The following is a 22,554-nucleotide window of genomic DNA, read 5'->3' as shown; positions in this document are numbered from 1 at the left end:
GGCAGCTGCTGACCTCCTGTCAGTTTAAGGGACCTCTGACCTCATTTAAGGTTGGAAAGACAACAAACCTCTCTGTTCCATCCCAGGGCAGTCACTGCCTACTCAAGACACTATACCACGATACTTTAGTGTAGTCCATCAAAAGTGATGCCAAGGGAATGGGCTTTCTGGAGCCAGGATAGTTAATTAATTTTATGATTTTATGCAGAAAGGTCGTCTATCAAGCTTGACTGAACCTGTTACAAAGTCTGTGAAGAAGTTTTCAGCTTAATCCAGGAAGGATGTGCCCATGAGACTGGTGGCTCAAGGCCACTCTGTCTCTGAAGTAGGGCAGTTGGCTACTAGCTACTGCTGCTGGTTGCAGTAACACTGTACCAGCCACTTGCACCATCTCCCCTTCACACCACCTTGCTCAGACACCTTCTTCTTCCTCAAAACTGAACAAGGTCTGTGCCACACAGTCACACTGATGTTCACAGCCCACCCTGTGGCCATACCGATGTTGCCTGGTTCTTCCATCATGCCTCTCTGCAGTCTCAGTCCGTCAGCTTGGTCTGGGGTATTCATGTACTCAGTCTTCCACAGCTGTGCCAGCAAGGAGATAAAAAAGGAAAAAGACATGGATTAGAACAGTGGAAGAAAAGATGCGGATGGCTGCTTCCCAGCAAGGGCTGGAAAATGGACTTCTATCATCAGAACAGAATTTTCCATTGATCTCTCCCTTTGCCAATATGCTGCAGGCATCACACTGGAGAAATATATGCAGGGAGTTGGTGAGGTTGCAGGTCTGACATGAGGATCCTAGTAACCAGAGAAGCTCTCCTGGAAGACTGGAGGTGGAATCAGCAGTGAATTCCTGCTCCCGAGAACATATCATAGAATCATAGAATGGCCTGGGTTGGAAGGGACTCCAAGGATCATAGAGCTCCAACCCCCCTGCCACAGGCAGGGACACCAACCTCCAGGCCTGGATGAACAAGGTTGCCCAGGGCCCCATCCAACCTGGCCTTGAACACCTCCAGGGACGGGGCATCCGCCACCTCTCTGGACAGTCTGTTCCAGCACCTTACCACTCTCTCTGTAAAAATCTTCCCCCTAATATCTAATCTAAACCTTCCGTCCTTTAGGTTTAATCCATTTCCCCTTGTCCTGCTATTGTTTACCCTTTCAAAAAGTCGATTCCCCTCCTGTTTGTATGTTCCCTTCAGGGACTGGGAGGCTGCAATGAGGTCCCCCCACAGCCTTCTCTTCTCTAGGCTGAGTAAGCCCAGCTCCCTCAGCCTCTTTTCGTAGGGGAGGTGCTCCAGCCCTCTAATCATTTTTGTGGCCCTCCTCTGAACCCTCTCCAACAGTTCTACATCTTTCTTGTATTGGGGGCTCCAGATCTGGACACAGGACTCCAGATGGGGCCTCACAAGGGCAGAGTAGAGAGGGAGGGGCACAGTAGAGAGGGACTTAATAAACTGAGCTGTGAACGAACTCTCAGAAACTATGGATCCTATAGAGTTCTGCAGTGTCAATCTATGTAAGAGTAAACTGGAGTGATTACCCAAACCAACTGTACCTCAGTGTCTCCATTTAGAAAATAAATGCACTGCATATTGAATTCTTTAAGCAAGCACTGCAATCCACAGTTATAAAAGAGTCAGGTTCTGCTTTCCACACACTCCCCACCAGAATTTTTTCTCTCAGAGGCTCAAACATACTTCTGATGGGCAATGTAATTTTTGCTTTCAGAATCCTCTGGAACGGTAAAGACTACCCCAGCCGTGATGTTAAATGTCAAAAGCCGATAGGAAGCAAACATATTACTCTGATTTTCAGCTTCTGTCCTGTGCTCCCCTATTAAGAAAATGGCACACACTTTCAGCAACTCTGTCCCTCCACTTAGGATGCAAAATTCTGCCTCTGGTCTACAATGAATCAAGATTTCCTTTCCTCTCTCCCATGCACCTACCCTCACCACCCCATCTGTGCTTCCTGTGATGATGATGCTGCGTGTGTCCCAGTCCATCACTTCAGCAAAGCAGCAGCAGACTATGTGGCTTTCGGGGCTGCATGTGGTATTAACATTTGCAAGAAGTTGGCCATTGACTGTCCACAGATACAGGTAAGATCCAGCACAAGAGACAATATCACCCTGTAACAAAGCAAGAAACAATGTTTTAAAATTCTATGCTCATCCTCTTCACAACTCTTACATGCTGATTATAAATTGCAGAGTTGCTCTGACTTAAATTCTGAATTTTGTTTAGCTTCTGGGATTATGATTTAAACCAGAGAGTGCAAAAATGACATTTCTTTTTTCTCATGAAAAATTCTGACATTTTTACACTGTAGAAATGAAAAACAACTTGTCTCAGGTTTAACAAGATAATGAAGAAACTTTACCACCCCCCTCCTTTTTAAAATGAAAACATTTCTGTAAATGTTCTCTTTCTATTTCTCTTTTCCAGAAAATCCAAGATTTCAGTAAAAAAGCTGACTGACAAACCGACCTAGCTACTGTCAAGGACAGGGACTGTGCACAAGCAATGCCTAGCACAGGCTCCGGGCCAGGACTAGTTCTCTTGAAGTTTTACAAATAAGCACATGGTGTTCACCTGCTTAACTGAGAAGCTTATGGTGATTTCACAATCCTCCTCTGCCCCTCACAGGGAGCTTAATGTCATCGCATTTTTAGACTGTTTTGCATTTGACCAATGACCAGCTCAGCATTCGGTGAGCTGCACTGCTGATGCAGAAAACATCCTTTGCAATTGAATTTCTCTTCTCCCTTCCGTGCAGGTGCACAGTCTTACCAGAGACTGCATGTAAGGAGTGAATACACAGGTAATCTCTTAGGGGCAACAAACACGCTGAACCAGAGCCAATGCTACAATTTTAAATGATCTTATCAAAAGCGCATTTTTATCAAGTTACTAATTGAAATTCCACCTAATGCCTCCATCCTTGATGCATACTAAGAACCAGTTAAATAAAACTCCCTCAGCAAAGTCATCTGATTCTGACAAAGGCTGGTGTGCCCTTCAATGAGCAGCATATATCTGGTTTAAATCAACTAACACTGTATTTCAGCCCTGCCTGAAACAGGGCCAGAGCTCTTCACACTGCAGGGCATTATTCTGAAGATAGAACAAGGATACGGACTTGCCAATAATTAAAGAGGTTAAATTTCAGATACCTTATCTGCACAAGAGTACAAAATGTCCCGGCATGAGGTAAAGATATGCAGTGTTTTTCAGGTCTAGACCAAGGATTTAAAGCTAAAATCGTTAGTTACAACAAGCTTTTAGAATCCATAGGTTATAAACATCTGGGATAATCTTTTTGGTTTGCGTCTACATGATACAAACACCATGAATTTTGAATCTATAAATGGAGCTTCTAAATGCTCAAGCAAATATAAAACCCAACAGTGACATAAGGAGCTGTATAGGGTTGTTATTTCACAGAAACATACATGGTTCAGAAATATGTTTCTTTCAAAATTTTGCTTCAAACTGTTCCGTACTTTCCAGGAATGAACCTTGTTACCAAATGCACAATTTTGTGTCAACCAAAAAAATTTAGCATAATGGAAACATATTTTTTCTATCTTCATGTTGTAATATATAAATACATATTGAAAATTTAAATAAAAACACATTTCAGAATTAACATCCTGTTCTACTAACATCAAAGAGAATTTTTCATCCACAACATATGGACCCATTGATCTTTTGCCTTGAAGTTTCAGTCGTACTTTCCCAAGGTTTTTCCTCTTAAATCAACCTTTCTGCAGACTATTGTCCAATCAGTTTAACCATTTGCACTCCAACAAGCTTCAGAACTGCTTGTGGATCAATCACCAGACTGTTCCTGGGAGAGACTGCCTTGTTTTAGAACAGCTGCAGAAAAGGAGCTACCAACTTTCCATGGTGGGTTTGTATGTGGACAGGAGAGCCCTCCATCCTCTGGGCCAGCCCACCCACTCATTTCTGAATGATTGGCACTGCTTCAGCTGACTTCATAAGGGACCACCAGGGTATTCTGAAATGGCCTGTTGAAGCCACTAACCAGGACTAACTGGCCATTTTACACTAACCAGAACCACTGACATCAGGAGCTGCGCTGGCACTGCACAGAGTACATAATTCCCACACGCTGTTACTAACCATCAGACTGCATGGTTAATAAAGCTCTGATGTCAGATGAGTATTTTTGCACAGACTAAGCAGAGAATGTCTGCCTGGCTTCTTACTGCTGTGAACTATTTTGTCTTTCTTGGTACAAGCTCTGCTACTGGAACCAACTTTGAATTGTCTAAGCAGCTGAAATGAAGTACGGAAGATTTTCCTATCAACATGTAGACAATTCTGGCCAGGTGCAGTTGACACCAAACTTACACCCCCTGCTATAAAGACCTCTTCCAACACCTGAGAGTAGAAGAAAAAGTAAAGCCAATATTGTCCCTGCAAAGGTGTAAGGAAGTTGTCAGCTGAGGCAGTAGACTGAGATCTAACATGTATCAGATAGGGCTCTGCTGGGTGAATGTCAGGAGAAATTAATGAAATAATGGAGGCAATAAAATTATGGGTGAGCCAAATCCAGGAGCTAGTAGGGTAATAGTTCATGCTCTGTAAAGTACAAGTTGTTTAATTCTGCTTCTACTTAGCTAGTCAGTCTAAGATGTTGCTTTTAGTGCTCGCCTCTCATCATTAAAAACACTATTAGCAATCTCTGTAGAAAAAAAAAATCAATGTATCAGACTCTCAGGATGTTTTTATGTTGGGAAGAGCCCCCATTAAATTATCATGAAATGTTCATAGATACATCAGAAGAAGGATGATAAATGAAGATCTTACGGTTGAATTGTTGATGGCAACAGAACAGAGGCTTTCCCTGTGGGCAGGAAGCTGGTTTATGTACGTCAGCTGGTTCAGGTCCCAAATGATGCAGGTTCTGTCATCAGATCCACTCACAAAGATGCTGTAGGTCACTGATGCAGCAAGGCAGGTCACTGCTTGAGTATGCCCATACAAAGCCTGCCAGGAAAAAAACAACCAATAAACCAACAGCAGAGGGTGGCTGATTTACTAGGGAACCACAATCCTCCTGCCATTTGCTTAGTAAGAAACAAGCAACTTAGTCATTCTTTGGAAAACTGAAAAAGGTTTGAGAGGGAAATCCCAAAGGATTTTATGGAAGCCTCTTTGTCCTTAACCTGTGGTTGAGGAAAGCTGAGTTTCCAAGAGATTAAAGGATTTGCCCCAAGCTGTACATTAACTCAGGGCCCTTGGCATACATACATTTCAGACTCTACAGAAGTGCTTTGTGTATTTTTCACTTCAGTCCATGCAGTTTTGAGTAAAATTTATGCTTGAAAATGACTGTTTCTCAATGTTAAAAAAATGAAACCCAAAACATATCAGGATGTTTTTCAGTGACCTTCCCTAGTCTTTTCTTTCTGTTCTTCTGAACAAGTTTTAGTACTTTTCCAATTTTAGTTAAGAAGAAATGCAGCATTTGGGGATCATTTTTTGCTTTAAAACCATATATTAATTCCTTTGTCTTTCATCGTTATCCAACATCCTTTTTTGTTTTGTTTTATACATTCTAGAGACATAACGAGCACCCAGTTTAATTTAGCCTTAAGCGGTCCCATAAAAAAAAAAGACTACACTTTAGGCACTTTACTAGCACAGATAGAAACAATGGATAAAAGTATATTGATGGCAATTGTTTAGTGCAGCATTCTTTAGTGACAGCAGCATGCATTTCTGCTGTATAACCACCAATGAAAGTATAGCCTGTAGGGCAACAGAGAAAAAGTCCTTCACAGCTTTTCTAAAAGGCCTTTCAGTGCTCAATTTTTAGCTGTGAAAAATCAGACCCACTAGTTTTAATGTTGGTTTTAACAGTAAATGCATATTCCCTGCTGGCTTTCTCTTCATGACACAATTAACACATCTCCAGGGTCTGTCTCAGTCCAGCATGGAGCAGGAGAGCCACATGTCCCGGATGATTTTTGCAAGCACATCTCATACTCTTTTCCAGCGTGTGACAGTGAGACTGAACTCTTGCTGGCTAACATGTGCTGCCAATTGCCAAGGTTACTAGGACAACAGTATTCAAACATTAATCCACTGGTGAAGAAGCTGAGCTGCAGGAGGCTATGTACCACTGAAGGTGACCTGCAACTGCAAGGGATGAAATTCAGCTTGTGATTTATTCCATTCACAAGAACTGTTGAGTAAAATACTGGCACAAAATAGGGTCTCTAAGAGTGGTTTTCAGAGGGCAGAAGTACTCTCAACTGAACATAGAAAAGGAGGCTCAGCAATACTTTTGAACTGGCTGTAGAACAGGGTCTTTTCAAAAGACTGGGCATAACCCAGCACCTGTGCTCAAAAACTGCACAAAACCTCTGCAAAAAGGGCTGGGACAAGACAGGTTCACAGGCTCCAAATTCTTCTCCTTGCAGACCACGAGGTAAAATAAACCCACTGCAACAGCATCCAAACTACCAAATTTAGCTAAGCTCCTGCCATAAGAGTCACATGCTTTGAGCTTTTTACAGTCATCCTATTATTGCTGTACAAAGACTGACAAGTTTTCCCTCAATAGAATATACCATGCCACATATTTGCAGAAAGAACTGTGAGGCCTAACTGCAGAGTAAATTGCAAATATCAAAAGAGAAAAAGGAAACCAGCTTCACTGCAGGAATGCTTTGGGCATGAAAACTTAAACCGAGTTTGACCATCCAGCTTAACTGGCTGACATGGAAAAGGACACTTCACAGCTATGCTCAACACCTCCCTGAGAGGTCTGTGTGGCAGACACAGCACAGCTTGCCTGAGAGCTTCTCCCAGTCTAGTGTTTCATTTGGCCCAGAAATTCTGGGTGCTGGATCACATGGACCACTACACTACGCTCTTGAACACTGAGGGAGCTGGTAAATTGCATGGATCAATACCGAGGCTATTATGCTCAATCTTTACTGTTCCACGCAACTGTGGAAGCAGCGCCTGCTAGAGAGGCAAAAGTGACTTTTTCTGCTGAAATATAGTTTCTGTACTTTACTACATTCCAAACCAGAATGTGTCAGTCCCATGAGACAGCTGGTAAGTGAATAGCATCCACTTTATAGCACATCAGCTTTACTTAAGCAAAGCTCAATCTCTCAGGAAAGATGATACCTTTTTTCTTTTGTTTGGCAGAAAAAGCAGCCACCATGAAATAGTGAATTACATGAAAACAGCAAGTAATTCACTGGAAGACATTTAGAACCATAGTTCAAATTTACATCTGTGTCAGTCAGTCATCAAAAAAGCTAGCAGAGAGAAGGGAAAAATAAAGAATTTGTCTTTCTATGATCTCATGCCACTTTGTGAACTTTGGATAATATCAGATTAATCACAATGGAACACATCAGCAAAGCTTATTTTAGATTTTTAAAATGAAAGACATGATATTGGAGATAAAAGACAGGCAGTTCAAGCAGTTGCCTGAAACTCAAATTGATCCCCTAACTGGTATCATTTTGATGTTGAAGGTTACTGCTTATGCTTTTCTGTACTTCTGTTTCTTCCATTTTATATACATTTGGAATAATAACCAGCTGAATTAAAAGATCATGACTGAAGATCTTGTCTCATATTTCTGGCTTCTCAAGCAGGAAACATCATAACCCTCAGAAGAGAGACTGCTTTAAACACAGTCCCTGTCCGTCCCTCTGTCCCCGCCCCCCCCAGTTTTAACACAAAAGAATTTCAGATAAATTAAGTTCTAAATACTATTATGGCATACCAACAGACATTGATTTTTTCACATTAAATAACAAATAAAATATGTTTTGGCTCAGGGTACAGCAAACACTGAAATATCATCTGAATATCCCTCCAGAGCTAATTAACAGTAGAAAATTCTAGCACTTGGAGACCGTCTTGCTGATCAGTGAACCTTTTATTAATTTGCCTAGAAGTAGCAGAGAATTTCCTTGATTTGTCAGGGAAAGAGTCCCATGCTACCTTTCAGATATGATAAAGGTGTTCTCTATCTTTACTTGTAAAACTGAGAACTCACCATAGCTGAACAACGCTAATCTTGAAGGAAAATTCAGTTTTTAAAATTAAATAACATTTATACAGCTGTTTGATGACTACAGATGAGCTCCAAATCATCAACCACTAAGTGACTTTGGAGAACAAGGACATGAATTACATCATTCCTATTGGATGCATCCTCATGAGTGACAAATAATCCTTTTATGTTCTGAATTCACGTTGGCAAAAAAGAATCAAGAACTCTGTCTAGCTGAGCCTTCATCTCCATCAGTTCTTGAGGGGTTTTGGAGATCCTGTCTGTCACTGTAGCAATCCCAAAAGAACTATAGGAATCTCCAGGTGATACTACTTTTTAAAATAATCCAAGGGTTGGCTGCACTTCTAGTGAGGAAAGCATGTGCCTTGTCTTCACTATTTCATTAATCATGATAAACTTTGGAAATGCTAACAAAGGGGTGGGGGAACTCATAGTCCAAGCAGAGTTCATAACTACAAGATGTGGCTATAAGGCATATTATCATCTCCTAACCTCATAACAGGTTGTGACATGGTCCAGCTCATCATTGCTTTTTTTCTGCCTTTTTGATTCACCCAAAGATGTTTTCTCTGCCAGTCATCTGAGAGAAACTAATCTTTTAATTTTCATGAAGTTTCTGTAGGAAAAGAGCCACGCTACTGACCTGTCTCAAGTTTAGACATTTCACTTTGTCCTTGACCAAGGAAAATTCCCAGACACACACAACGGAGCTTGTTCCAGATGTGATTATGGTAGTTGCTGAAGGACACACAGCGCAGAGGCACTTTCCCCAGTCAGCCATGCACTCAAATGTAGTCACATTCTGTACAAGAAAGCAGCTTTAAGTCAAATGCTCATCTGGTGATTCCATGCATTTATTAGTACTACCTGGCATATGCAATTTGCAGAACTGAGCCTCCATTTCTTCAAATCCAGAAAAGTTCATCTTAACCAGGCTCTATGCCCACAGCACAGCTGAATAATATGTACACTCATGGGCCGTGGCTGCATGCTGCTGTGCCATCCTCCAGGGACCAAACAGGAAAGCTGGACAAAGGTCAGCATCTTGTATCTTAGGTGACCAGAATTTCAATCCCTCTTGTGCTACAGGCTTCTACATAACTTCAGGCGAGCTCACTATGCCACCATATAGTGAGAGAATGCAAACATTCAATGCAGATTAAAAAGAAAGCTCAAGCTGCGATAGCCACTGCTAACAGAGTTACTGCCAGGCTCTGCAGCCCTCCTCTTACTTGGATTGAAAAGACAAAAGCCAAAGCACTAAATTCCATTCTCTGCCAATGGCTTTGTTAGCAGCACCCAGACAGGCTAACCCAAGGTCAGGTCTATTACACATTACTACAATTAGAGCACAAACATCTTGCTGCTCACATTCTGCATTAGTGCTCTCACACAACAGGGACAGCACTACAATGCTAATGGAGGAGCTGGATGGCACAGCTACAAAAAACATACCACAGACAAAACAAGTCTTTACCTACTTACAAAGAGGACAAAAATGTCTTTTATGCTCATGTCCAGAGGCAGTGTTGATCCAGAGACAACTCAAGTTGGAGTCCCAACTACTTCTTACAGTGACTGTGCAACCACTCTCACTATGCTCAGTGTCACTAGGTTCAGTGACTCTGACTTTTGAAGAGACAATACAAATAATTTATACCTACAGCAACACTATGAATTGCTAAGCACTGATTTTAATTAAAATCAGTGGAGATAACTCTCAATAATTTTATACAGGAAGCAGAATATAAAATCTATCTCATGTTTTTTTCACTTCAGTTTACTGTGGATATGTTTGTAAAAACATAACCATGTGGCTTGCACAGATCCCCAGTCAGTATCTTACTGGATGTTGTGTTCTGCTGTTCTAGTACCCAAGCTAACTCAGATGTCTTTGCATGTCCCAAATACATCTAAAAATCGGTGTGTTTGTGGTAAAGAAAGAAGCTGGATGCATCAAGTACCCTAACAAGCAGCATGGTGACATAGATCATTGATTTTTAACAGCAGAGAAGTGAGAGTATTATTAACTTTCTAGAATAGAAGGCATTATTATTTTGAATGAATGCACTGGGTTAAGCTTGGGAGCCAGAGGGGAATTGACAGATGGTCGTATCTTAATTCCAGCAGAAAATTTGGCACAATGAAATTTCTAATCTGTGGCCAGGAGACCTTGTATTGTCCTTAAAACCTATGAAATTGGCTTTCTCCTTCATTTTGAGAGAAAACACAGTCACTGGAAGGAAAACTGGAAGGAGATAATTTAGAGGGAAAATGTCACATTTTTCAGCAGTGTAGAAAGCCTGTGTACTCTTCTGGGATATCCAACTTGAGATTCCTCAAGAGGCTTGACTGAATAAGTCCTGTATATCATCCTCAGAAATCAGGCTCCCCAACAGCCTCTGAAATGGATACCCAAACCAGCCAAAGACCGCAACATTCATTCCTGGAATGCTTAGAATTTTCCTTATTTACCTTCTCAGACCCATAGTTGCCAAAGCAGCAGGTGAAGTCCTCGAATCCCCAGCAGAATGTTTTGCTCCAAAGAGGAGGAATCAAAACTTTATTTTTCTCGACAGCCAGAATGCCTTTCTCAGTGTGAACAATGTGCCCAATAGCTCCCTTGGGATAGTCTGACAGGACAGAGAACATATTGAATTCTGTTGATTTTTAAGCACTTATATTAACTTTCCTCTTTGCACAGCTTGTGTGGTGAGGCTGGCAAGTCCCACAACTGGGCTCAGCACTGTGGCCAGGCCCACAGACAGAAATCCACTCTGCAACTGAGATTACAGACAGAATAGTAGAAACACTCTTCTCCAATGGACCACTTAAATCCATGCAGAGGGAGTGACGTGCTCCAAAGGAGGGGATTTAAGCAGCGGTGACATTAAGCTCCTTTTCCTTGGCAGACTGCCTTATCCCATGCACTCCAGGATGCTGGGCATGTTGCTAACAGCCTCTGTAGTACAGCTATGGGAGCCCACTGTCCCCACAAAGATGTGGGAGGTGAAGAACACCACTGTGGGATGAAAAAGTAGACACACTGAAATTTTTCTAGGCTTCTTCATGGTAAGAAAAGTAACAGAATAAGAAGAAAATAGAGAAGTGGTGAAAGGCAGTTTTTACTTTGCTATTGAGTATAAAAAGGGAGAATGAAAATGGAAAACTGAGTTTTATGTTTCATTTTAACATATTCAGAATGTAGAAGACAGAAAGATTTAGCTGGCTTAATTTTTTTTTTTTCTGAATTCTACAACAGAAGTTTCAAGATTTTTCCTGAGCATTTGAGCGTTTTCAGTGCCCACCCATGAACAATTGGCAGAAAGGATCTTGATTGTACCAGCTAATTCAACGTGGTGTGACTATTTTTGTGCTTTTGAAAATCCAGATTCACCCCATCCAAGAACTGTCAGAGAATTGAGCACAACTTCTGCAGTACCTTTTATCGTAACTGGTGAGAGCTTCAGATTTTGCAGACTGCTCATAAAAGGAGGAAGAATTCCACTTGAATGAAGGGACAGAACAGCCTCTCTTCCTGATGCACTTTTCCCTTGGGCATTCCTGGATGGATGTGGTTTTGTGAAGAGCTAGAACAAAGAAATGGTATTGAAAAATGAATCTCTATATGCCAGATCATGCAGGAGAGACATCTGTTTAAATCCTTAATCATAGACTCCAGAACTGTCATACATGAGCCTCTTCATTAAAACTTATCCTGATTACATTTTCATATCTCTTCCTCAGAGACAGGAAGCTAATCCCAGTGACTGAGGAGAAAAGAAAAAAGTATAGATGAGACTTTGAGATGCTTTTTTTTGGGTATAGTCATTCCCAGGGTAGTAGTTACTCACATGACTGTACTGAAAGAACAGAACTCAGGAACATAGAGGCATACAAAGCTCAGGCATACAGCAGGAACAGCATGATTAGAAAGTGGAATCACACATGGATGCGGATGCATACTGATGTAGTAAACAATATGGAGAGTCTATAGCCCATCTTTCAGCAGATTTCAATCAGAAAATGTCTCTGATTTAAGCTTCCATTCTTGCTTTCAAGTTGAAATACTACGAAACTTGAAAAAAATCATACTCTCTACTCTCATGATAAAGTGATACCTGCTTTGGTATCTGTCCAAAGTTGCTGATGAAACCCAGGATGGTGCTCTTAATCAGAGGATCTTTAATGTTGTTGAGGTCCATCTTGTCTCCGTAGAAGTAAGGGTGATAGGTGTTAACTGCCTCCACTGCAGCTGAGCCATGTTGTTTGTAGCCAAAAATCAGATCTATCCAGCGATGGAGGTGTGCACTGACATAGTCACTTTCCAGTGCCTGAAACCAAATGAAAATTAATTCAGTAGAGTGCATTCATTGCAAATGTATTACCACACTTGCAGTTCTCCCAGTGCCATCATTCTCAGCACATCCTCACAAAATGTGACCAAAGACATGAAGGGTGGATCCTCACAGGAAAAAGAAGGACAGAGTGCAGCATGCTTAACAGACACCAAGAGTAATAGCAGAGGCAACACAGGAAGGTTAAGAAAAGTGCAAACACTCCACAAATTTTGGGACATCCTGGAAATCTTGAGGTCTGAACTTTCCTCCCCAGAATAAGAAATGGTTAACTTTGATTGGATTTGCTACCCATGACGACAGATGTGTGGATTAATGGAACCAGAAGTAACAATTACTACTGGGAAAAGTCTGGGAGAGATGCAACAAGGCAATACCTCCACTCCAACGTGGGCTCCCTAGAAGTTTTAACATATTTCACACATTCAGAATTGTAGGGGTTGGAAGGGACATCCAGAGATTGACTCCAACCCCCTTGCCAAAGCAGGTTCCCTAGAACCAGTCGTGCAGGTTGGCATCCAGATGGGTCTTGAATATCTCCAAAGAAGGTGACTCCACAACCCCCCTGGGCAGCCTGTCCCAGGGCTCTGTCACCCTCACTGTGAAAAAGTTCTTCCGCATGTTGGTGCGGAACTTCCTGTGCTCCAACTTGCAGCCATTGCCCCTTGTCCTGTCTCCACAGAAAACCTAAAGGAGGTTGGACATTTCTTTTTGTCTCACACACTTCAGATATTTATAAACACTAATCAGATCCCTTCTCAGTCTTCTTTTCCCAAGTCTGATTTCATTTTCATATCATAACAGCCCCAGTCCATCCAGCCTTTCCTCACAGGGGAGATGCTCCAGGCCCTTAATCATCTTTGTGGGCCTATAATCATAGCAGAAAGTTTGTACTTGGAAGACCCAGACAGCAAGTTCCTAAGCAGTGGACACAAGTTTGAGTTGAACCTCTGCCCACTTCCAGGTTAGCCAATCTTACCCCATGGGGCTTGTCTCAATGCTGCTGCTCCTGCCATCACCTGGCTCACCAAATTTCCATGCATTCCCAAATAGCCTTGGCCAATGATTCAAGAAGCAGTGTAAAGCATTATTAAAAATACTTTCCTATCTCCAAATCATTTGACTGTGCAATACTCCCTGATGCTCAGTTAAAGGTCTCCCAAGCAGACCATCCCACCCAAAGCACAGCAGAAATAAACAAGTTAATGGGATCCAGAACAATGGCTCATTTCACAGAGCAGACAGTTAGCCCAGTGCAGCTGGTTTAAATGACCCTGCCCACAGCTATAATGATCACAGGGCAGCTCAGAGAGCAAGCATGGCATACATCTGTCCCCTGCAAACGACAGGAAAACACTTATGAACAGACTCAGAACTCGTCCTCATTAATAAAAGCAGTTAGTCCATGAATTACAAACTGTAAATTTTGCCTGGCATCACCGGTGGAGCAAAACAAAGCAACCAACAGAGCTGACTGTGCAGCCTCTCAGTATTTCATTGAGCACTATGACAAGCCCAGCCAGGGAGAAAGAACTTGCAGTATATGAGGAGGAAGTAAAGAAAGTTCTTTAATAGACTAGATTCCTAACTCATTTAACATGAAACAGGGAGCTACTCACAGTTTTATGTCAAGAACAATTATTTGCTCTCGTATTCTTTAAAGCAATAGCTAAACCACAGAACAGTGTTGACCTGGACCAATTTAATGCAACAAACTCACTGTGAAGCCTCCTAAAAATGACCATGATACCAGGAAGAAGTACCTCCAGCTTTATGGATTATTTCAGAGGAGACACAAACCTTCATGTTTCAGAATTCAAGATCTCTAACTCTTCAGGGTTAGATGAACTTTCCCAGGCAGGCTATTCAACTTACTTTCCACAGCAAGATATCTTGCACCCCGCTATGTAATGTCTAATATTAACTACGGTTGGAGAGAGACTATTTGACTACCTGCACGTGAGGTCTGATCAGGTCTGGCAAATCAATAAGAACATGAGTTTATAAACACGATTGTTGATTTGCTAAACAGTTCCTATTTGAAATTTGAACTAATTTGTAAAAGTTTTGTAGCTTTATCAGCTGTGCCAGTGTTATCAAATAGCTCAGCTCAGTGGAAGCAGATCTGTAGAACAGAACAGATGGTAGAGAGGGCCCGGTATCCACATTATGTGCACTGTGGGTGCTTTACTTTAAACTAGATCTAGTCTGCTCCCACAGGCTGAATGCCACCAGCATCTGGAATGCACAACTGGAGTGCAGCTTCTGGTTTTGTTTCACCCAAAACAAATGTAGTTCACAAATGTGAGATCACCCTACAATGAAAGCAAAAACACACTATGCAGGGATGATTGATATATTCATTTCTAAACTGCACCCTTGCTCCAAAGTACAAGGTGAAAGCAAATGTTTCTCATTTTATCTGAGTGTGGAGTGCATGCTTACCCTTACACAAGCAGTAAGGCACGCAGCTCAGTACTTGACGCTCCAAACAAGCCACAATATAAGGGGCAACATTTCTCCCTATGTTTCTTTTTAAAAATATAAAGGTTAAATTGCAGCAGCTTTCTGTCTGCAGCACCTCTGTTAAGAAAGGACAATGTTGTCTTTCCCATGTTTGGACAACTGGAGAACAGAGACTAAGCACCTTTGAAAGTCAGGGAGAGAGCATGAGACTGAGCTGAGAAAATAACCTCAGTGTACCAAGACCTACATGACTTTGTTGGAGATGCTGGGGTACAGCAGGGAACTGTTGCATAGTTGACCTCAGTGTCCCCCCACTTATGGGGGGCGGTGGGGTAGAACTTAGTTGCTTCCTTGCAAATGAAGGGATTGGGCGCTCGGAGGCTCAATGCCTCCTTTTAGCCAGGACTGCTTCAAGCAGCAAGCATGCAGTGCAGATAGCATTTACACAAGGATCTCCTTCCTTGTAGTAGATGTATCGTGGTTATGGGTTTTGACAAAAACTGAGGTCTCTCTTCCCTTCCACACCTTTAAGTGTGACTAGAGCTCTGAGACTCTACATCATTCTCTAGGTACCTGAGAGATGCCTGACTCAGTGATACCTACTATTGTACAGGAGTTTAAGCAATTCAGTATGGCTCTTAATCTCTCTGCATCTCAGTTCTTTGACAAAAACTTTCTCTCCTTATCCCCTCAAACTAATAGCTTGCAAACAGGCATGAGAGAGAGTCTGACTGAATAATGGAAGCCAGGCTCTGGGGGAAATTCAGACACTGAATAGTGTTTACCTTCCAAAGCAGAACAAAAAGCCCAACTCTCAAGTTTTCTCATCTATTAAAATCCTCTCTACCCAATTTTAAATTTGGAAAAGTTACATCCTTTTATTTTACTAATAATGAAGCTACATACCATAGAATATTAATTGTAACAGCTACATCATAAAAGATTTTCAGTTCAGCCAGTAATCTAATATAAACATTGCAATGGAAAGATCATTTTGAAAAGTTTTGATAACAGAAAGTTGAAATGATTGAGACACTTTCTTGTTACTACGGACACATTCCCATTTCAACCTGACTAGCTTTCTGGTGAAAAACTCTTACACACGTTTTTTTCCCAGGCAGGTCTATTCACAGTCTGTTAGTCATCCCAATAATACTGGGCTGTGATCTGAGTTACACATGTAGCTGCTAAGAAACAAAAGGTAAAACAAGGAAGAAGATTAATGTAGCTTTTGTAAAGGGATTGATTAATTACTGAATATGCTGTAGATTTAATGTACTTGTTCAGCTTACTATAGTGTGTAGGACCAGACCACTGAGTCAAGCTACTAGGCATGGAGACACTTGCAGCCTGCTAATAATAGTAAGGAGCTATTCTCCACACCACGTAACTTGGAATATTGTTACTTCTCAAGCTCTTATGTAATTGAGGCAGGATGCTGGGGCAAAAAGTGGTAGACTTTCAATCACATTTTCAAAATGACTGAAAACAACACTTTTAATAACTAGATACAAAAGTTATCCATTTCAAAACAGGTGAAGTAGCAAGACAGAAATTTAATTTTTTACATATTTTAGCATTATTGCTCTGACACAGATTTGAACTGTTCAGGTCATGAATTCACAATTGGGACTAAAGGGAGGCTCTTAATTATTTAAACTGATAATGAAATAGCTGACTATATGCTCAAGAGTCCTAAAAAAAAAAAGAAACAAAAGCAAGACTACTGCATGAAAAAGTATACAAGTGCAGGCTCAGATCATACCCATGTTTGCTCACAGGAGTAACCTGAGCACATGTAAATGAATCCAGAGTTGAACAGGCTCACTCTCATACTCAGTTATTCACAAGACAAAGTGTTTGAAGCATCAGGAACCTATAGACACAGCATGGGATGCAGGTGCTACAAAGCACTAACAACCTATATGTGGAATACAGTGTTTCAACAATTAATTCTTTGTAAGATATACAGATGATGTGTGCTACCAGGAGCCTGTTCTCTTAAAACTGGTTTAATAGAAGAAAAATTGTTTTACAATGCATTCACAGCCTGTGGACTGGCTTATAAAGGATCCTTCTTTTTTATTTTAAACATGGCACTAAGGCTAGATCACTGACAGCACCCAGGTGGCTGCATGGAAAAGGAGATGTAAGAGGGGTCAGAACAAATAAATCAAACAGATGCATAGGGTCTCAAGAAGGGCAGGGAAGACACTTTAGGTATGAGGAGTGGAGCTATACAGAAGTTCAAAATATCAGGGCATGAGGAAGGAGATTTGTACATAATGCCAGACAATGAAGATGGTCCCTACCTCTTCCTGTTGTCTCTGTGCTGACTTGGAATAAGGTATCAGGACATCAGAAATAATGAGATGGAGAATCAAAAGAATACCCAGGAAAAACCATGGAAATTGTTTAGTAGTATGGACAAGCAAAAGGTACAGAACGCAGCACAGAGGTGCAAAGAAAGTGAGATGAAAATAACGGTAACTTAATAGGAACATTGTGGTTGCTGTCAATCGTTAAATGGAGAAAATAATATTTACAAGAGTATGACTCTGGTTTTGTTCAAAATAGAAACAAAAAATTCAGGTTGCCAGGGACAGCATTTGGAGACATCAATTGAGGAATGGCTTATTTAACAATATAAAAATGGAGAAGATGGTGTAGCTACAGGTTTGGATGCAATCACCTACAAAAAGATTATAGACAGTTGAAGCTGAACCCCTGAGAGTGGGACCAGCATAGCAAAGGAGAGGTGAGAAGAATCCACTCAGGTAGAAACTGAAGTTATACATGACAAACTAGGATGATGCAATGCCTTGAAATTCATGGGCTATTTGTTTAGACCCACCAATGCTAACACACTTCTCATACACAGCAACAAGCTCCACACACAAAGACAGACTGACTCCTTTAGCCAGAGGAAATCTGATGAGATAATGCAGGGTCACTGTAGTACAGCCCATTCCCTTTGTAGCTCTAACAGACACCTGTACCAAGATATTTTGCTGCAAAGTCTGCACTCAGTGCAACAACCTTAATACAGAATTGTCTTTGCACTCACTTCTATGTAGAAGGCGACATGGTACAGAAGACTTTCTAACTATTAATAGAAAGCACTAATTGCAACAAGTCTCAGGACCCTAAATTATTTGCTTCAAAATTGCCAAGGCTGACTCCATTAAAGGCAGGAAATCACATTATGTTCCCCACCCCCACCCCCATCCCAATAAAAAAAAATTGTAGTCTTGGCATGACTCAGAGATGGAGACAGGTAGTTCAAATAAAGACAGAGCTGGCTAGCAGCAACATGATACAGAACATATATAAATGCCATGTGCACGCATTATGTTCATTCACATACATTTATGGGCTGAGATAGGTCCATACCACAGACCCAGATATAAGTCTCACCTGGTTTACTTTGATTCAGGATGAACTGTTAGGCAGACAAGTAGACATGCAAAGTTTAGAACCCTGCACTGTCAGGATGCATTTGGATCTAACATGTTGGTTTGTGACTCTGGCCATCATTTTCAGTGGGACCCAGTTCAACATTTTGTCACAGATTTTGATATTCACTGACCTGTCTGTGCAGGAGAATGAATTTATGTGGGTCCCCATCTGCCCAAGGAGGAAGCTGCACATCTCCTAGCACTGTTCCATCTTGCATGCAGCCTGCAGGAATTAAAGGAAAATTAAAAACAAGAATCACAGACAATGTAAATAAGAACAGCTTTTCTAAAACACTGGAACCAAAGGAAATTGAGGTTGTTTTCACACATGCTCTTTCAGGATCTACATTAAATATAGTGCTATACAACACTGCAGAAACAATTTCTCCTGGGATTTCTTATCTAGCAATAAAGCACTAAGATGTTCTAGTAAGTTCACTATTGCAGTAAAAATATGCACATCCTCAGCACAAACCATTTTAGCACAGACTGCAGACTCAGACAAGAAAAACCTGTTGGCATGACTTTATCTTTATTCATAATCCCATGGGCCTAATTTCCAGATATTTTTACTAAAACAGCCACTGGGATGGATTTGCTCTCAAGTCCTTTGCAATCTGATTTCTTTTAGAAGGTGAGCATATGTTCTTAAGAACACAGTTTTGTACAACTGGATTAATTCAAATCTGAGTTAAATCTCAAGATCTGGGACTGCAAGTTTCTCTACAGCGTAGCAGTGAACAGATTCAGGTTCCTGGCTTTGACTATTGTAAAATCTTCTGGCATATTTGCTCTCTTGGCAAGATTCTGGTGTCTTTATGTCCCTGCACTTGATTCCACTCACATCAGTCTCTGGATCTTCATTTCTGCCAGGCTTTGGTTCTTGGCCTTCTCTCAAGATGAAAAAAAAAACATTTCTTTCTTATCTTTTGCCCATTCTGCACTTTTCTTAGCATGTCTCATTTCACTAAGATCTTAAATACAATGGTAGCTAGGCCTCAGATCCATGGGTTATGTTGCCTTTCCTGTCACCAATTTAAGATGATTCTTAAGGTACTTCTCTGCTGCCTTAATTACTAACCAACGTCGCCACTAAAAAAAGTAGCTTTATATAGAAAATTATGTGAATTTACTGCAAAGTGAAGTAAATAAGGACTATCATGCCTATGTCTGAATACTATTTCTTCTGGGTCCTCTCTGATCCTCTATCATGGATTGTCCTGATTCTGGTGGGGATGGAGTTATTTTCTTTCTAGCAGCTAGTATAGTGCTGTCTTTTGGATTTAGTATGAGAATAATGTTGATAACACACTGTTATTTTTAGTTGTTGCCAAGCAGTCAAGGACTTTTCAGCTTCTCATGCTGCCCTGCCAAGATGATGACAGAGGGGACCCAAGAAGCTGGGATGGGACACGACCAGGGCAGCTGAGCCAAACTAGTCAAAAGGATACTCCATACCATATGATGTAATGCTCTGTATATAACTGGGACATGGGTCAGAAGGTAGTTTCACTCGAGAACTATTTGAGCGTTGGCTTCAGTTAACAAGCAATTGTGCTATGCATCACTTGTTTTGAATATTGTTTTATCATCATTATTATTGTCTTCCTTTTCTGTCTTATTAAACTGCCTTTATATCAACCCCCAAGTTTAACTTTTTTCTATTCTATTTTCTTCCCCATCCCACTGGAAGTGGTGGAAGTGAGTGAACAGTTGCACAGTTGTTTTAGCTGCTGGCCAGGTTAAACACAACACTAATACAGAAAGGTCTAGAGACAGTTTACATTCGGAAGAGGTTGTGTTGCTGCTTGAGGCCGGGAATGATATATCAAGTTCATATGGCTTGTGCAGAACCTTGCAAGGTGATAGGACATTTGGCAGCTTCAATCACCAGAGACAGGAGATTTTTTAAAAAAACACAAAAACCTTTTACCAGTGCCAAACAATTGATCCATCTCCAAAAGTCAATATAATCTAATGTTCATAATCAAATAGGTGTCATGATGCACATGAAAGCAGCCATCTAGATTGCTTATACTGAAATCTACTTTTGTCTGATAAAATGTGCAATTCTGTTGCCCAGTAACTAATTGGAACTGCAATGCCTCCTGAGCTAGAAATATGGTTCTTCTGATATTATTCAGATATCAGAAGCTTGTATTCTTGTAACCTTATTTTAATAAAAATTAATCTGTCATCACTAGCACAGGTCATCAGTCAGCATAGTCCCAGCATGTGATCTGGATCTTTTCCCATGGCAGGATGCTGGGGAATGGAAAGGCAGCACTGAAATCCCTTCTTGTGCTTACCAAGTTCAACGTGATTTGCATTGGTTAGGAACTCTGGCAAGTAGAAGAATTCAGGAATGAGTTCCCTGACATCACTCATGTTGTCCCTTGATGCTGATTCCCATGTGCTCTTGACACTGTGAAACATCCTGTCTGCAACATCAAAACTCCCACCCTGTGAAATGGAAACAGACAAACAGACTGCAGTGTGAATATTTTGTTAAATAAAAAAGCAGATGCAGAATATTAGCCAGTTCTGCAATAATCACCTCATCATGTGTTTGATTAGGTGATATCTCAAGATCTGTCACAGCTCTATTTACTGTGATCTTACATTAGGGGCTGTCTTAGACATGATTTGTAGGTACACAGGTTGAGAACACCATAAAGCTCAGTCTTGCAATAACAGAGAGGCAAGCAGAAATGATCACGGCTAGCTTGAGAATATCAGTATATCTATTTTAATGCTTCTGAAGGCAATTCATTCCTTTCATCCCGAAGTGATTTGCAAACAGTGAACACAACTTCAGTGTTTTCCTTTCAGTTGTGATCCAAATAGCTGTGAACGATCTTATGAGCAATCCTCCAGAGAAAAGCCTTTGGGAAGATGGGGTACCACTGAATTAACATCTATCAGATCCAGGCAAATATGAAAGGCCTAGGAGCAAGAAGGGCAGGAGCTGGAATGGACATTTTAATTCCATATTGGAATGAGGGACAGCATAAAAAGGGGAAGAATGTCTGAGTCCCAAGCTGAATCAGTATGGAGAAATACTAGCTCACATCCTGAGAGCATTTGAACATGTTTAGTCTAATGAGAGTCAAACATTAGACAAAAGCAGCTCTAGTAGCCCTGGACATCACTCTGAACCAAGGCCTCAAAAAGAAATTAAAAAACAAAAAATATCATCATAATCAGCCCTCACCAAGTAAAGTATATGCCTTACACTGGATCCATAATTTCTGAGGGATTTTCTAATGAGATTTCAGATACTGTGCATTTGTAAAAATACAGTTTAACTTTTGCACAGGGATCCCTACACTGAGCATGAAAGGATTTAACATAAAATTTTCACAGTAACGCAAATAACCAAATAATCAGTTTTTGGAGATCACCTGAATGAGTCTGTCGGTAAAAGCAAACAGTTTCAGTAGAACACTTACTTTCCAACTGTATAAAGTGACAGCAACAAATTGTTTCTCAAAACCTAGTTCAGGTTCTGGCAGCAGTATAGCCGTCCAACTGCAACATGCTCCTAGGCTGATACATGTATTTCATATTGGAGTTAATTAATTTGGATTATGTCACAGGACATAACACTACATCCCACTGCCAAGGCTTGAGAGAGATTGCCTTTAAATAGTTCTGCAGTGGAGTGAAAATGTATGAATGATTACTCATCTTCCAGCATTCAATCCTCACAGCTTTTTCACAAAGCAAAAAGAACAGGCCAGCAGGATAGCCAGAATGAAGACACTAAAACCCAGAGGTGGTGCCAGAGTGAATCTCTTAATGAATAGGAGATTCATCCAGGTTCTGTCCCTGGGTGACATCTTGAGAAAACTTGGTAGCTTTTGGTTTTCTCTCTGCCTGTAGCGTATGCCAGATGAGGAGGATGCTGTCCTTCTCTACAATAACAGTCAGGCAAAGCTCTGACTTGCACTTTTATTAAATAGGAACATCTAAGCATCCTTATGATGTAAGGATGGGATGCCATTTCCATGGACCAGATAAATCTTGAGCAGCATTTCCCATATTGGTTTGTGATGGTAAGAACAACTGTCCTTTTAACTCCCTGAATACCTGCACGCTTATGAAGCAACCCCTTTGGATCAACAAACCCTGCTAAGTCTGGGAACTACAAATCAAGAAATACTTTTTTCCACTACCTTTTG

At 41.0% G+C, this 22,554-nt stretch overlaps 1 protein-coding gene across 1 annotated transcript in view; it reads right to left on the bottom strand.

Annotated features, from left to right (window-relative positions):
- Positions 1 to 22,554, bottom strand: part of WDFY4 (WDFY family member 4) — a gene marked incomplete at its 5' end in the record, with an annotated part of 126,702 nt that overhangs the window by 3,257 nt on the left and 100,891 nt on the right. The window contains 9 exons of the mRNA XM_084265324.1: positions 498 to 585; positions 1,958 to 2,140; positions 4,848 to 5,027; positions 8,732 to 8,890; positions 10,564 to 10,721; positions 11,531 to 11,678; positions 12,210 to 12,422; positions 18,502 to 18,593; positions 20,680 to 20,833. Of these exons, the coding sequence (XP_084121450.1) occupies positions 498 to 585; positions 1,958 to 2,140; positions 4,848 to 5,027; positions 8,732 to 8,890; positions 10,564 to 10,721; positions 11,531 to 11,678; positions 12,210 to 12,422; positions 18,502 to 18,593; positions 20,680 to 20,833 (1,375 nt within the window). The remainder of the gene's footprint in view (positions 1 to 497; positions 586 to 1,957; positions 2,141 to 4,847; positions 5,028 to 8,731; positions 8,891 to 10,563; positions 10,722 to 11,530; positions 11,679 to 12,209; positions 12,423 to 18,501; positions 18,594 to 20,679; positions 20,834 to 22,554) is intronic.

Source organism: Gallinula chloropus (genome assembly GCF_964237585.1).
Source record: "Gallinula chloropus genome assembly, chromosome: 5".
Classification (NCBI taxonomy): domain Eukaryota; kingdom Metazoa; phylum Chordata; class Aves; order Gruiformes; family Rallidae; genus Gallinula; species Gallinula chloropus.
This window is presented reverse-complemented; position numbering and strand designations above follow the sequence as displayed.